At 30.2% G+C, this 17563-nt stretch overlaps 1 protein-coding gene across 2 annotated transcripts; it reads left to right on the plus strand.

Moving 5' to 3' along the window:
* The first annotated feature begins 133 nt into the window (after nt 1-133).
* Nucleotides 134-6716, plus strand: LOC122499570 (mutS protein homolog 5-like). 2 transcript variants are annotated; one of them, XM_043608009.1, is made up of 13 exons: nt 134-317; nt 1112-1271; nt 1461-1978; nt 2274-2444; nt 3950-4154; nt 4301-4502; nt 4626-4859; nt 5018-5156; nt 5234-5603; nt 5776-5988; nt 6080-6223; nt 6296-6357; nt 6470-6716. In XM_043608009.1, the coding sequence occupies exons 1-13, from the start codon at nt 280-282 to the stop codon at nt 6624-6626; spliced, it is 2613 nt and encodes an 870-aa protein (XP_043463944.1). In that variant the 5' UTR covers nt 134-279; the 3' UTR covers nt 6627-6716. The 2 variants fall into 2 exon arrangements, with proteins under 2 accessions (XP_043463944.1, XP_043463945.1); XM_043608010.1 differs by having other exon boundaries at nt 6311-6357.
* The last annotated feature ends 10847 nt before the right edge of the window (nt 6717-17563 follow it).

Raw genomic sequence — 17563 nt, forward strand, 5'->3', positions numbered from 1 at the left:
AAAAAAGTTACGTCTACTTTACGAACTCTAGAAATTGTCGCACTTCAAAGGTTCATTTGTATTGTAAACCGACCATTATGTATGAAAACTGAATAATTTACCAACCCAGCCCTGACGAGTAACTCACATTCCTTTGTGTAGGAATCAGTAGGAATTGTTCTGCTGCAAAAACTTACAAAATCGAAATATTCCTAATTATTTTTATAAAAAATAAACAATTTGAAGTTAAATAATGACAAATATTCGACGAATTTTATAAATTTCTCATTTATTGTAAGAATGAAGCCAATAACAGATGAAGAGCGAGATTATTTGGTGTACGTTTTCAGTTGTTTTTGTTAATTAATTAATATATAAAAAAAAGACTTAAAAATAATAAAGAAATGAATTATTACATAGTGAAGTGTATTAAAATTAAAATAATTTATTTACTATTTATTACATACCTAAAATGACACTGGTCAAATAATATTGTTAATTGAATTTTTTCCACAGGGACCACAGGTCACAGATTATAAATTGAAGGTTAAAATTAATCATTTAAAGCAATTTATTTAATTATTTAGAGTTTATTTATTTATTTAATAGTTGACAATTTAAAATCCATTGCCAAATTTCAATTAATTTCAAAAGTAATAAAATTCTTCGCAGAAATTTAATTATTTCTGAAAATTTTTAACAATTCTCGTCAAAATTTCAATTAGTATCTTTAGAAATATTAAAATTCTTCTTTGAAATTCAATTATTTTCAAAAAATCTAAAAAAATGCTCAACATCTCAATTATCTTTATAAATAAATAGCAAAATTCTTCGACAAAATTCAATTATTTTCAAAAATTTTAATAAAATCCATTGCAAAATTTCAATTATTTTCAAAAGTAATAATATTCTTCGCAAAAATTAAATATTGTTCAATATCTACTATTTTCATCAAATTTAAAAAAAATAATCGAAGAATTTTGGTTTTAAATTCTTAAAAATAATAATTTTAGGTCCGTAAAGTCGGTATTTTTAAATATTTTCACTGCTTCGAGCCCTGAGTTATAGGGTATTCCGAAAAAGTTTAATTATAAAATTGAACATCAATTAAATTAACTAATTCTTTTTAAAGGCGAACAGAATTCGAAGCCCTTTTATACGAAGACAGTAGCGATGAGGAAGATGTGCAAGAAAAAACAAATTCAGATTTGCCATCGGATTCTCATTATCCGTCATCGAGAAATAATGTTAATCCATCGAATTCTGAAAGTTCAACCGAACCTTCCGAAAATGTCAGTTATCGAAATTTTTTATTAAAAATATTTTAAATTTCGAAACTTACTAAAAAATTCCAATTTTTATATTTTGAAACTTTTATTCTAAAATTTTATTCATTTTATTTATTTTTTTTTCATTTTTTTTCATAATTACTAAAATAATTTCCTAAATAATGAGAAAACATGTTTTTTTTTAATTTTCAGGTAATTCTGTCAATGATTTGGCAAAATGAACTTCTTGGAGCAGCTTATTATAATGTGTCAAATTCCGAGTTATTTATCATGAATGACGTTATTGACAATAGTATTTTTGAAAAAGTCAAAGCTCTCTATAAACAAGTGAATCCAAATTGTTTAATTACCGTCAGTGGATTAGCGGAAAATTTTGTAGGGATTTTAAAAAATCTAACAATTCGAGAAAATTTAGAAGCAACAGAAGGACAAACAGATGAAAATTGTTGCTCTTTGAAAATATTATCAAAAGCTGACAATACATTTGATTACTGCTTTGCTAGAGTACAAAATTTAAAACTCGAAGGCGAACCATTGAATGCTAATTTCGAAAAGAGAAATGCTTATCTCAGTTCATTTATTAATTTCAATTCACGTGGCTATATCTACGCTTTGGGTTTACTTTTGAAATATCTCGATAGAGAATGGCATAGAATTTCAACGTGCGAGTCGGAGCAAGCTTTATTTGTTAACATCACCAATGTCTCGTTGTAAGAGTTTTTTATATTTGTTCTTCTTTATTAAATAATTAGTTCTTATATTATAATTAATAATATATATTTATTATATTATTATATAATAAATATATTTATATTTATAATATATTTAGAAATATATTTATAAATATATATAAATTTTATAATAAATATACATTATATTTATAATAAATAATTATTGTAATAATATTTATTCTTTATTAAATAATTAAATAAGTGAAATTGACCGAAAGAGGATAATATTGTAAATATTAAATTAATTAACAAGAAAACATTTTTTTTACATCAGGGGTGATTTGATGATGATGGACGAGGACTGTTACAGATCTTTAAATATAATTACCACTAGAGATCATCCAAGTTTTTTTAAATTCGGAAACGATGGAATTAAAAAACATACAATTAGTCTTTATTCTCTTTTTAATAATTGTCAGTCCCGTCTCGGTGCCCAAGCTCTATGGTAAGATTCCTTATTCATAAATTTATATCAGGATTGCTACAAATCAGGAAAAAGTCAGGGATTGTTATTAAAAGATACTGAAAAAATTAAATTTTTTAGAATTTTATAAGTAACTTCTGAATTTTCGGGTCTTTTTGTTTGCCTCATAAACTATGAATTTACCACAAATTCTAAAAAAAAATTTATATTTATTTTTTATTTCTGACAATAATATATTTTAAAATAACTTAATTCTATATTGAAGAACTGCTATAAAGTTTATTATTATTACTTATAAATCACTGAAATGAAGTATTTTTTTTGAAAAATTTTTTAAATAACAAATTTCAATTCTTCACTGAAATTCGATTATTTATTTATTTATACATTCCCCGCGATCCATATGGACCATAAATGGGTATCAGAATTGAGTTACATATTAATTAGTGTATACAAGGTAATAATACAATAAAAAAAGAAAAAAGAAAGAGATAAGAGAAAGAAAAAGAAAATAAACGCTGCTGATAAGAGTTTGAAAGAATTTCGTTAGTAAACATTATATTCAGGAATTTTTATAATATTCGAATATAAAATTCAAATATTTTCAAAAATTTTAATAAAATTTATTGCCAAAATTCAATTATTTTTAAAAATTTTAATAAAATTCTTCGCAGAAATTCAATTATTTTCCAAAAATCTAAACAAAATTGTTTTCAAGATTTCAATTATAATTGAAATATTATAAATGAATAGCAAAATTTTTCGACAAAATTCAATTATTTTCAGGAATTTTAATAAAATTCATTGCAAAATTCAATTATTTTCATAAATAACAATATTCATCACAAGAATTCAATTTTTCTTCTAAATTTTATTAAAATTCGTCAAGAGAATTCAATTATTTATTTTTCTATTTAAATAATTGAATTCTCCTTGAATTTTTTTTAGTAAAAATTGATTTAAAAATGAATTTTAGTCAAAATTTTAGATAATTGAATATTAAAAGCATTCTGCAGTAAATTTTTAGAAATAATTGAATTTTGAAAAGGTTTCAAATTAAAATATTTGAAATTCTGAATTTTTCATACTTTTTAATTTAAAAATTCTGTAAACCTAATTTTTTTTATTTAAAATAATGGATTTATAAAGAATTCTAGTTAAAACACTTAAAAAAATTTGAATTTTGGAGAAGTTACAACTAATTGCAATTTTTTTTTTTTTGAGAAATAATTGAATTCTGCAAAGGTTTCAAATTAAAGTCTTTGAAAATTTGAATTATTTATAATTTTTTCTTAAAAATTCTTTGAAACTATTTTTTTCAAAAAGCTTTATCGAAATTTTCTAAAATTATTTCAAGTTTTTTTTTAATATTGATTAGAAAATTGATTAGAAAATAATAATTGAATTGAAATGAATTAAAAATAGTTAAATATTTGTTTGCAAATGAAGTTATTGGTGTTTTTACAGACCCCAAGTGAATATTTTAAAATTAAAACATTGTATATTAACAAATTTTCATTTATTAGGAAGATTATGCATCATCCCACAACTGACATTCAAGTTTTAAAGAAAAGGCATCAAGTAATTGAATTTTTCCTCAATCCCGCAAATCAATCGGTCGTGGATAGTTTAAAAAGTTGTCTAAGATACATTTATCGACTTTCGCCGTTAATTATGAATAAAATTTCGATCTCACAAGCAAAATATGTGGATTGGAGGAAACTTGATCAAGTAATTATTTATGATAAGGATTTTCCGTCCTTTTCTAATGCTCCCCATGGGGGGCCGTTACATTACGTCATAGCAACTATGGTTTAATCATAATTTTGAATTTAATAAATTTCACTTTCTAAAACACATTAAAAATCTTATTTCAGACGATTTCCAATGTCATTCAAATAGTCGAAATTTGTGGACAATATCGCAATGAAGTTGAATTATTCGACGAATTAGTGGAAAGTGTAACGCAGACAACGTACTTGGTCAAGTACTTTATTGATCTTCTTGTCGATTTTCAAATGAGTCAAGTGAAAAATCAGTTTGCTCTAAATACAGGCGTTGACACCCTTTATGACGAATGTTAGTTTCCACTAAAAATGTGACTGAACTTTTAAAAAAAACTTTTTAAAAAAAGTGTTATTTTTTAAAATACTTTTTAATATTTTTTTTTACTGGGTAATAAGCTTTCATTTTTTTAAATAGTGGCTCATATTTGTGACAATTTGCCACGAACTCTGAATGAATGGGGAGCAAAGGATATACCAAATCTTCCAGAATCCGTTGAATCCTGGTTAATGGTTTACATTCCTAATATTCAGTATCTTCTTGCGATTACTCAGTGGAAAAATGGTCCTCCAGATGATCCAAAAATTCCCGGTCTTGAATACAAGTTTACGATTGAAAATGTCCATCACTACAAAAGTCCTGCTGCGAAAGGTAAACTTTTATCGGCAAATTCAAGAAGAGGTTTTTTTAGACTATTAAATTTATTATTACAGGGTTGCCACAAAAGAAAAATTCATCCCTAAAGCCATATATTAAATTTTTTAGCAATCCTGTTTATTATTATTATTTATTCTTTGCATTAATTTTAGACTTAGATGAAAAGCTCGGCGACGTAAAAGTTAAATTAGCGAAACGACAAAACACGATTATGATGAAATTGGTTAAATTTATTGTACGTCATTATCAGGAAATTATAACCGCTATTCGTCTTTGCAGTGAACTTGACGTGTAAGTTTTTTGTCTGTAAAAGTCAGTTTTTTTTTTTTGAAAGAACGTCCATAATGTTCATATTTTCAACTATTCAGGATGCTGTCCTTTTTTATGGTTGCCCGCGATTCAAATTACGTGCGACCTGAAATAATCGAGTCTCGTGTTATTGAAATAAAACAAGGCCGACATCCGCTGAAAGAATCTTTTGTGACGAATTTCGTTCCAAATGATGTCTATTCAGGTGATGGATACAGTCTAGTGAAAATTCTCACTGGTCCCAATTCTTGCGGCAAAAGTGTTTATCTTAAGCAAATTGCTCTTATTGTATTTATGGCTCACATTGGAAGTTACGTGCCCGCTGATTCTGCGACCATTGGAATCGTATCACGAATTACGGCTCAAATTATTTCCGCAAATAGTATTTCGCTATTGAATGCGAGTACTTTTCTTCAGGACATTCGTCAGGTTTGAAGCTAAAATTAAGCTATAAAAATAAGCTGAAAGTAAAGTAAAACTAAAGTTAAACTAAAACTAAAATAAAACTAAAATAAAACTAAACTAAAACTAAAATTTATGGTAGATACTGTTTACATTCTTTGTTCTTCGTTACTCTTTTACTTAAAAATTATTTTTGCAGATAAATATTGCTGTGCACTCGGCGACTGGGAATTCACTGGTAATTATTGATGAGTTCGGAAGGGGAACTTCCGAAATTGATGGAGCCGCACTTTTGGCTTCTGTCTGCAAATATTTTCTCGACCTCGGAACTGAATGTCCTCAACTTTTTATCGCGACACATTTGCATAGAGTTTTTGATTTGATACCCAAAGGGCCGTTAATACAACCACAGGTTTTATTTCGATAATTCTGAAACTGTCTTTACTTGAAATTTACTTTCTATTATTTGTTTGTTTCTATTATATTGTTTTTAAATTTTTCAGACATTCGACTTTTTGCCACCAACCGATGAGAGAGAAATTGTATTTCTCTTTAAATTAATAGAGGGAGTTTCAAAGCTAAGTTTTGCTAACGCTGTCGCCAAACACGCTGGTTTGAATTCTGATATTTTGAAACGAGCAACTGAGGTAATGTATTTTTAATTATAATTTAAGATATAAAGGTTTTGGAATTATAATTCTCAGTACTTTAAAAAATAGATCTACAATAACCAGAAGCAAAACAAACTGACACCATTAGAGAAACCGTCTCGAAAAAACACGTAAGATACAATTTTGTATTTTTAAAGATTATCGTTTGCGTTTAGCATGCTTTTTTCTTGATTAATACTGTGTTTGTTTAAATATTAAATGTTTTTTCCCTTTTTTATACAGAGCACATTTGATTGTACAGAGAATTGTTAATTCTAATGTGAGTACAATTAATTTAGAGGATTTAAAAGTTTGGGCTATGGATACTGTAGGATGTACAGAGAAGCAATTCAGAGATGATGATTCTAAATCATCTTCTTCAAATGGTGGTACGAAATAATAATTTATCCGCCTTACAGAGACGAGAAATTAAGTTTAAGTTTTTATTTATAATTTAAGTATTTATTTAAAGAACAATTTACCAGAATATATAGATTTATTATTAGTATTAAAATACTAATAACACTACCCTTAGCTTAAGGTCATTTAAAGATTTTAAGTCTTTAAGTTACAAATTGTAAGTTACAAATAAATTAAATTTGTCGAAAGTGAATCAATCGTATTTTTTTATTCCAATATATTCCTTATATGAAACGAGTAGATATGCAAATTAAGTAAAGGAAGACCTTTACCCCTCGAGGTTACCACGTCATTCCATGACAACTGATGGGAAACGATCACGACTCTTCTCATCATTTTTTATGAAAATTTGAAGAAGACGTACAGTGACGGTCGAATATTTCTCATCGTCCTCTGTGTATTGAATATGACTATCGATGCATTTGGTAGGACGTAAGATCCTCTCGACTATATTGTTGTATTCAAGTGGTGTGGCTAAGGACTGTAATTTAGGACAGGAGAGATAAATTTTCACTCGGTACTGACGAAGAAACGAATTAAATTGATTTGTATCAAGATTGTCCAGGTAGTATAAGTTAGAATCCATATTTTCGTACTAAACTATTTTATCTTGTACAAACATCTATCAACAACTGCTATCAACTTAACTGAAATTTTCTATTTGCTACTTGAAACGTGGGCACTAATTGTACCACCTCCATCATTATTTCAGTTTTTTGTAGAACTTGCATAATACGTGCTGCAGACAATAGTTTAGACATTTTTTGCAAACTTATAAGAAATGCTCGATTAATGTCTGTAAATACATTTTAATGCTGTCTTATGCGGGTACTATCACAATTTTAAAAATACTGACTACGTCAATCGGTACTAGTCAGTTTTACTTCTCTAGAAGTCAGTTTCTAAATTCAGTGATAAATAAAAATCCTTCCATAAAAATAGTATACTTAAAGAGGAAAAAGAGGGAAAATTCGGTTGCTTTAAATAATCCCACCGCTGCCACCGTACATCTCACATATTCTCATATTAAATTTTCAGATTTAAATAACATTACCTTTATTATTTCAGTGTTTTCATAAAATTCGTGTACCACGTACTACAGTCAAAATTCTTCTACTAATATTTCGATTAAAGTTTATAAAGAAATCCCCTTGATAGGTCATGGAAAATCTAACAAGTCAACGATGTCAACTATACAACGAACATTTTTTTTACGTCTATATGCAACAGTACAATGATTTGATTGAATATGCCGAACAGAAGGATCAAATTTCATTCACCGTGTGTTTAAAAAATGATTTGAACGCTACTATTTATTACCAACATCTGAATTATGATGATGATGATAACAATGATGATAATAATGGTGATGAAGAAAAGCATGATAGTGACTTAAAATTTTTCCTTCATCCCTATTTAAAAAAATGCTACTTCCGAAAGGGAGCATATTGTTCTTGTGTTTGTTACCTAGATACCAAAAAACACATCTGTAATGCCTTTCCTATAATGTTGGGTTCGGATTTAGATTTACAGCTAATACACTTAGCACGTGAGGAATCGTGTTGCTGGCAAGTATCCGAAGTTGAAAATAAACGTTCGAAAATTTTAGAGAAATGCCACTGTAAAGTGGATTATAAAAACTCACCCACCCGTCAGTTCGATGACACTGATCTAACATGCCGAAAACTATTAGCTGCCATGACCGAATCAAATTATCCCGACGCATACGGTTACTTCGTTATTGGAGGTCGTTTCTGTTGGTTACCATTTCTATTAACGAATAATCGTGAAATGTTCCACATCATTTCGAATAAGACAATTTTCAAACGCAGTCAAATTAAAAAAGCAAGTATGTCCAGTAAGAATTTCTACACCACATCAAAACCTACTAAGAAAAAAAGTAACAAACCAGTCAGTGACAACAAGGACAAATGTCTAATTCGTTACGTCTATGATATTCACGGTAAGGGTCATCTATTCAAATACGAAAAATTACCCGATTATACTCTCATATTTACCCATCGTGACGATAAGGGTAACGATCATTTTAACTCCATTCAGCATATCGACTACATCATCGAATCGCGCCACATCAGTTGGAATTTATCTCTAATCAAACATATTTTCTACTATCTAACCGAAACTATTCGACCAATTGATGATCTTGCGAATAAATTAATACTCTCACCAGCAATATTATTACGTCGCTATCTTTATCGTTGCAAAAATAATTCCAATCTCGTGAACATCATTTACAATGGTCTTTGGAATAAACTAATATCCATGACGGCAGAAAATACAAATTTAAGACGCGATAATCCAAAGAATTTGTCCGACTTCAAAATCAATCAAAACGGAAATTTAGCCGAATCACAGGAGAAGGAGAAAAAAAAGAAAAACGCCGATAAGAAAATATTAATTTCAACCCGAGAGATGTCGAACATTTATCGAAAACCATTAGCCCATCAAATGGGACGTCGTGAATTTTTCTCAGTCGTAACACGTATTAATTCATGTAAAAATAATAGTATTAACATAATACCGGAAAATTATTGTGGATTTCTTTGTTTACTAGAAAAAGGAACAAGTATCGATGCATTTAATAAGCAGTATTCATTATTACCCGATGTTGTTGTTCCACATTTACATCATCGTCCAAATTTGAATAAAATTTTAGATTTGCTAGAAAGAGAATCGGGGGGTGATCGAGAATGGTCCATGGAATTGTGGTGCAAATGTTCTGATATCGAATCTAGTGATTGTCAGAAGTGTTTCGTTTTACGTCGGGATGATGAAAATTACGTGGTTGTCAATGGAGGACTAGCTACACGGTATAAAATTCTCATTGCTAATATTTCTGCATTCTTCGATTTCTTTTTCTATGTTAAAAATCTGAATCCGTATATCGAGATTGTTCGGAGTGAGAAACTTATTATGTTGAATGAAATTTCTGGTGTTGCGTTCAAATCGGTGCAATTGGTCAACAATCAAAGGATATGTTTATCTGTCTTTGAACTTTATTCCTACTTTCAAGAATTTATCGACTTAATTTCTGTCTACGGACCACAGTGTACAGAGATACATCTAAAATATTTGCACTATGCGAAAATTAATAAGATTCTACATGGAATTAATTATATGAAGAGTCGTATTAATTTGGCGGACTATGCACATCTTGCATTGTTTGCTGTTGAGAATGTTTGCTTTTTTCTCCTCGATCAAGAGGAGAGAGATCAAGAGGAGAGAGATCGCGGCGAGAGAGATCAAGAAAGTAAAGAGAAAAATGAGTTTTTGAAACTTAAAACAATTTTCGCTGTCGATCCCTTTTGTACACAGGATGGCTATCTAATGCGCTGTGGTTCTGGTAATAAAAAATTTTTATTTCTACGTCGATTCTCTCTAGATGTTTTGTATGATAATCAATGTAAATTCCTGCCTGCTAAGATGTATCGACTTCAGAATTTTCATAAACTTGGTAAAGAATTATCGGACTATATTTACATTGGTGAAATTCAATCGTCTAGTGCAAAACTCGGAATTCGGAAGACGCAGAAAATACACACGACAACATTGAATCATGGCAGTGGTAATTATTCGCACCTGATTTATGCACATTTTGAATATGAGTGCATACGAAAGGCGGAGAAAATAGATGTTTATTTTCATTGGTCTATTTTGCAGGATCCGGTCGAACAAGACCAGTGGATCTTGTCTATTGAAGTCTATATTATGCACATTAATAGTTCGTACGATGGTCTTAAACTATCGAATCCAGAGTCACAGAAAGGTTTAGCGAATGTCGCTATAGATTTAGATAAACGTTATCCGGGTATGAATGTCGATCTTGTTACCTCGGCTTTTACGATTATCGGTCGTAGACCAATACCACAATTATTGCGAATGAATGATGCTTCAAAAGATAAAGAGGGAACAACCTTCGCAAAGGACAATGAAATGTGTGTATTGCGGAATGTTTGTTCTGATCATAAGAATGCAAATTTAATGCGCTTTGATAATTTGACGATAAACATGCTGCAACTGAACAATTCCAATGTCTCCATTTACACTATGCTGCAAAACAGATTTGACTCTGCTAATCAATATAAGTTCCTGCCTTATCCAAATGTTCAAATTTTGCAATTACTGTTGACGCTGAAGAAGCAAATTGTCTTTCGCAGTTACAATGGTGAAGAGTATTCGTTAATTCCATAATTGTACTTTTGGGAATTGTTCTAATTGTAACCTACGAGGAATGTATGTTGAACAGTAAGTATTTCTAAATACATTTAAATTCAAACCAGTTGTACAACTTGACTGCTATCACCTCAACAATTTTCAGTAGTTTAATTAAATTATTGAATTATGTTACGAGTTTATTTTGAGTTGCCCTAACTTTAACTCCTAGCAAAATAGAGAAAAGTTGTCTTGATGAGTAAATCTAAACCATTATTATCCCGTGAATTGACCGAAGAATAGACTAATATTTGTTCCAGTGACTCCAAGCTCAAGACACTTGAGTCGATAACAATATTAAAGGGAAATCTCTCTGCTTCAATTTAATCCTCGTGTCGTTGCATAGTTGTTATAAGCATAATTAATTAAATATTAATTAATTAATTAATAATTAATTAACATAATAATTATGTTCTGATCGTTCTAATTAAAAAAAATTTGATATTCGTTAACTTTTTAGAAAGGTTACTGCAAGCGTCATAGACCAGGGATGATAAAGTACCATGTAAATATTATTGAAACTATCACCAAAATATTATTTACCCGAATGCATTTAATTAAGGAGAAAAGTTATTAATAAATTTTTTAATTTGCGGCGTAAAAATCATTTGCGTCACTAAAATTAAACCATTTCACTTCCTGCAACTAATTTTAGTTTTCTCTAAACATTCGTACTATTCAAATTCAATATCTTCATATCTGGAACTATAGAAAAATTCTAAACATTGCATCACATTAATTATTCAAATACAAATAAAGTTCGATTTCCTTAATTTTTAGTATTTTTAAAAACGTGCATTAACATAATTCACATCTGTGGAAATAGATAAAAGTTATGCATTCATTCTTTTCCTATAAAATTTTGTTGTCAATTTTTGTCTAATTTCGATAATTTGTATCAAATGTGTTGACATTTTACATTTTGACATATTGATCTAATTTAAAATCCATATTTGACCAACGTTAAAAAAGTTTATTGATTTTGTTTTTATTCACACGAATATTAGGGAAGTAGATCCAATTTTTTTGTACTTTTAATTACTATTTGAATTAAGAAAGACGTCAAGAAAAATGAATAAATTAACAAATTTCTCGTATATATACTGTGATGATTTCCAAACTCAACATGTTCTCAAAATTGTACTATTTGAAAAAATTAACAAATGCAAACTATGGATTTTAGAAGTAAATCCTTTAGTTTTCTACTATTCGCCGCATTGATCTCTTTGAATTTGGCGAAAGATTTAAATCCAATTTATCAACTGCTCGACAATGTAAGTTTTAAAGTCAATAACTTATTTTAATAATTAACATAATTTTTTATTAAAGAAAAAAAATCCTAATGGATAAATATACTAAGAAATAATTTTCGATCTATTTTAGATATTATCGGATTGTAATGATGAGGAGAGTAGGAAAATTTTGGAAAGTTTGAAAAAAGTGGAGAAACCAAAACAACTTGTAAAGGGGTTAATTGTTTTGACAGATTCGGAAAATATTTACGAACCATTAAAAAATGAGTTGCTTAATAAAGCTGCTGTATTTCTTCCCCTGCATAGGACTTTCAAAACTAATATCACAGACATCTATAGGAATATTTTATTCCTAGAGTCTATTTCATTTGTGAAATTCGTTATTCACGCTAATAGTGTAGAAAAAATTGCCGATATGTTCCAACAATTTATCGGTGTTTTTAGAAATATTTCCGATATCACCGGAAGTGTTGGTATCGCTTTGACAGTTAACGAAGAAGTGACAAAGATAAATGTTATAACTCAATTATACAAGACAGTTGGGAAATTAAATAGATCCGAAGCTATTGAATTTGTTGATAATTACATGAAAGCCGATGGACCCCCAATCGGAATTTTTAAGAATCAATCATCAACTAATGAAACCGTCGAAACTCAATCATCTACTAATCAAAATGTCGAGACTTTCCTTCAGGATATTTATTATTCGAGCAGGAATGATAAGCATGATAGCTTGAAATTTAACCTCGATGATCACTTCCAGAGAATCATAAATTGTGCCACGGACTTTGTGGAAAAGAAAGTCGAAAACGATGTTGAAACATTTGTGGAGGAAAACTTGAGAAATTATTTCGATTCTCTTAAGCAGCCAATTGTTGATCTTAATGAGGAAGCAGAGGCGAAGATTGCTAGAGCTTACAACCATCTGTTGCAATTTTCCCAAATTATGAGCAAAGTCCGAGGTGCTCGAGGTTTTCTCAAAAAACTACGAGCGACTTTCAAGAGCGCTGCACAAGATGAATCATTTATCGAGACTTACTTTTTGCCACAAAACATCAACGCAATTCATTTTCTCTTCATGACTTCCGAAAAAACGTTCGATTCTGCTTTAGACAACTGGACGAAACCCCTGAAGAACTTCAAATTACTGAATGCGGAAAATTTGAAGCAATGGTATCAGAAAAAAGATGGTGGTTGTCTTTTATCGCGAAATTTTGAGACAAATTGCGTCGTCGTTTCTAAGGGAACAAAGATGCAAGTTAGGGGAGTAATTGTCAGAGTTAGTGAAATTAACACCCAATATTGTGGAAGTAGAACGGGATTTTTGGAAATTTTTGCAATGGAAAAGATTTTTATAGACGTGAACTTGGATTTGATCGGTAGGGAGATACAGTTGGCAATCATAGCTCCCGTTTGGGAAATAGTTGGAGAAGTGGAAATTAATTTAAATGGAGTAGATGGGAAGAATTTTATGGAAACGGCAACAAGTGGTAGTGAAACTGGTAACAAGAATGGAGCTGATGGATTGGCGGGATTGCCAGGAGGACCTGCTGGAAGTTTCTATGGTATTGCGAATAAAATTATTAATGCGAATCATTTAACTATTTTCGCCACCGGAGGGAATGGTGGTAAAGGTCAAGATGGTGGTTATGGTGCTAATGGTGAAGATGGAAATTCTTTACAGGATGAAAATAAATTTAATTGTGATACTGCAACAGCAATTGGGTTTGAGAGTATGTACTATATAAATAATACTAAACTAGGCAAAAACCAAGCAACAAATTATAAACATCTAGTATATGGACATACAGGAAAACGTGGAGGAAGAGGAGGAAATGGAGGTGCCCAAGGATTAGGAGGTAATTCGGGAAGCATCCTCCTTTTTGATTTATCAAAAAATGATGGTAGAAGTCTTGTAAGAATCAATGACAACAATGGTAACAATGGTGGTATAGGATTTGGTGGATATTCTGGACTAGGAGGTAAAAATGGAAATGCAGTCAATGTCACTTGTGAACATGTTATTTTCCGTAATAAGAAGTTGATTCAATTTTTAATCCTGTACGAAAATAGCTATGCAAGTAACGGTCATAATGGGACAGATGGAATGAGTTTAAAAATGCGCCAAGTGCCTAAAAATGCTTCAATTGTTCAAAGCTTTTCGCAAACAGTAAACGAATACAAATTATACACTAGACCCGAATTAACTAAAATCAATATTAGTGGGAGATTGCAATCATTCTACGACTCAATAAACAGACGACAAGAAATAACAAAGCTCTACGATACTTTGAGTTTAGTTGAAGAATTTACTGGATTGGAACTCCAAGGTTATGGTTTAGAAGAGCGTCATCATCTCATACCGTCCTTTACAATTTTACAACAACGAATTCATAATTATTCCATAAAAGCCAACTATAACAATGAAAATAGCAGATTATTCCAGGACATTATCTTAGGAATAGAAGATCGAATCAACGGTAAGTAATCTTTCATCTGATACATATACTATTTGATACTTTTGCTTTGATTACAAACCTTGCAAATCTTTCTATCTTATTAAAATTTAATTTTTCTGTTTTTCAGATACGCTTAGAAATATTAACAAAAGAGGATATACCGTAATGTCAGACCTTTACAAAGGCTTTGAATATTTAACGAAAGAAGTACAGGAATTAGAAAATCAGAAGAAAATGAGCTCACAGTTAGAGACCCTGAACAGTACTTTAAATTCTTTGGATGATCTAACAGAGGAAGCGAAATATCTAATCGGAGATGAATTACAAACCGCCATGAGAGATTTAGAAGAAACTTTAGATCAGGAAATAAATACTCTTCTTGAAGAAATTTCCGAGATGAAGAGAGCCACCAAGGAGAATGAAAAGGAACTAATTAAGAGTCGAGAGAAACTGGAAAAAACGATGATCCTAAAAGGATTGTTCGGTGTAATGAAAATCGGATGTGTCCTAGTGGGTGCAATAAATCCAGCACTTGGATTGGTGGCAACTGCCGGCATAACCACTCTATCAATTGTAGAGTCGCAACTTACTCAAACTAATCTATCGTCACAAGTTGCAGAGGTGCCCAAATCACTAAAACTACTCGTCACTGGCGTTGAAACATTCATAAAGAAAGAAGATCCAAACAAGGACGCAATTATCGAATTTCACATCTCGGAAATGATGAGAAACGTATCACAAACTGGAAAGATATTCATTGCAAATATGCGAGAGAGGATAAGCAACAAATTTCGAAAAGACTCAGAACCAGGATTATTAAACCACAAAACCGATCGAGAAGGAATTAATAAAATTTATCTCAAGGAAGAAAATGAGATAACGAAAGACCTGGACGAAGCGACGAAGAAAAAGGACAAGAGCAAAATAAATGATTATAAGATTAAATTAAATGTTTTGAAATATTTGAAAGTGAATGGAGAAGTATTTCAAACGACATCTGATTCCTTCACGAGCATCATGAAAGATGTCGATAAGGTTAACGAACTCGATCAAGCACTGAAGAAAAGTAGTGACAATTTGAATAGATTGTACACGATCGAAGAAAAGATTTATAATGAAACGGAACCTTTATTGAAACGAATGACAGATTTCGTGGACAATGCTTATAATAACATAAACGATTTGAATGAAAATCAAATCATTATTTCCGAATGGAATGTTGAAAATACTATTCAAAGTGTACAGCACACGATAAGCAAAACTTTCGATGGCTTCAATGTGACTGACGAAATAAACTGGACTCTAGAGAAACTTCTATCCGCATTTCAAAAATTGACCAAAATGCACAAGAATATTTTAGATTTTCAAAAACGTAAATCAGACGCTAAATTCACCGCTATGTTCCATTTAACAAAATATAGTAAAATATTAGCTCAAGATTATCGCTTGACCAGTGCACTAATACAACTCGAAATGGCCATTTGGTACAATAAAGTAAACGATATTTACAAAAATTGGAAATTCGCTTTTAAGCAATTCTCATTTCCGAATGGTGGAGATATTCTAAAAGCAGTAGGTTGGAAAGACACTGCTCGCAACGATATCAATAGTGTTGTGGATGGTATAATAAGCAATGTCGCAAAGTTTAAGAATTTTTTGCAAGAGGACAAAAATTCGGATGAACTTTTGAATAATAGAGCACCGAGATTCCTCAGGGGAAGTTGTAGTTCGGATGAGAGTTCCTTTTTCGTTTGGACTAAAGATGAGAGTGCAGGGGTAATAAATGATATTCTGAGTGGTAAGGAAACGAGGATAGTTGCCTATGCACCAACAAGTAGTATCAATGCTTTGAAATTCAATAAAGTGGGAATACTTTTCACATCAAATAATCCTGAAATACAAGGTCGATTATTCGAGATTATGAAAACTCTTCGAGTGAATTTAACACATCACGGGGACTCACATTATAGATTTAATAATAAGACTTTTAGAATTAATACCAATCCGACTGTACTGACTTTCAATTATCCAAAAACTTGCGATGAAATTATGAGTCTGCCGTCATTGTCGTATAGGAAAATTGCAAATGGTGATTGTATGTTGAGTCCGTTTGCGACGTGGACAATAAAACTCTATGTTGATCAGAAGAGGAGTTTTCCTGCATTAGAAGAGTTTATGGGAAAAGTTGATTTAGAATTAATTGGAGAGGGTACCGTCTTTGAAAATAGTGAATGTAACAAGGAATGTGAAGCTACAATGATGAATAATTACAAATATGCCTATGATATCTATTACTAGGTATAGTAAATTCTTCTTGAGAAGATCTTATAAGAACATTTAATCCCTCTGGGCAAAAATCCATGTTCGTTCCAAAAACGTTTTTAGAACGTTTCATGTCGTCCAAATAATGTTCCAAAACATTTTAAGGACGAATGTTCTAATAATGTTCTAAAATATTATTTAGACGAAGTTCTAAAAACGCTTTTAGAACGAACATATTCTAAAGTGTCACAATTTTTTTTTGACTTAGTGTGTGATTGTTACATCATAATTTTTATATTAATAATTCCGTAATGAGTTCATTTAAATTACAATATGTTTTTTACTAAAAATATAAAAATGCTACGAAGTCCCACTTGTTTTATTTTTACAATCCTTATTCTTTTACATTTTAATTTATAAACTGCATTTTCGAAATTTTTAAGTTTATCTTTTCCAACATTGTGAAAACTTTCAGACTTCTAAATAATGTTCTGAATATAGTGTCTAATCTGTATTTTTTAAAAATTGATTCTACTTTTTTTTTTTAGAAGTAATGTGTCCATATTAGGGAATAACAAAAATATTTTATATGATAGTTAAATTTATATCAGATTTTTGAATTTCTAATTGCTTTTTATTAAATGAGATTATAATTTGTTCCAAAAATCTATTTTTAGTATGTTTTTCAATAAAAGTAAAATAAAATAAAT

The sequence above is a fragment of the Leptopilina heterotoma genome, unplaced genomic scaffold (genome assembly GCF_015476425.1).
Source record: "Leptopilina heterotoma isolate Lh14 unplaced genomic scaffold, ASM1547642v1 Lhet_17, whole genome shotgun sequence".
NCBI lineage: Eukaryota > Metazoa > Arthropoda > Insecta > Hymenoptera > Figitidae > Leptopilina > Leptopilina heterotoma.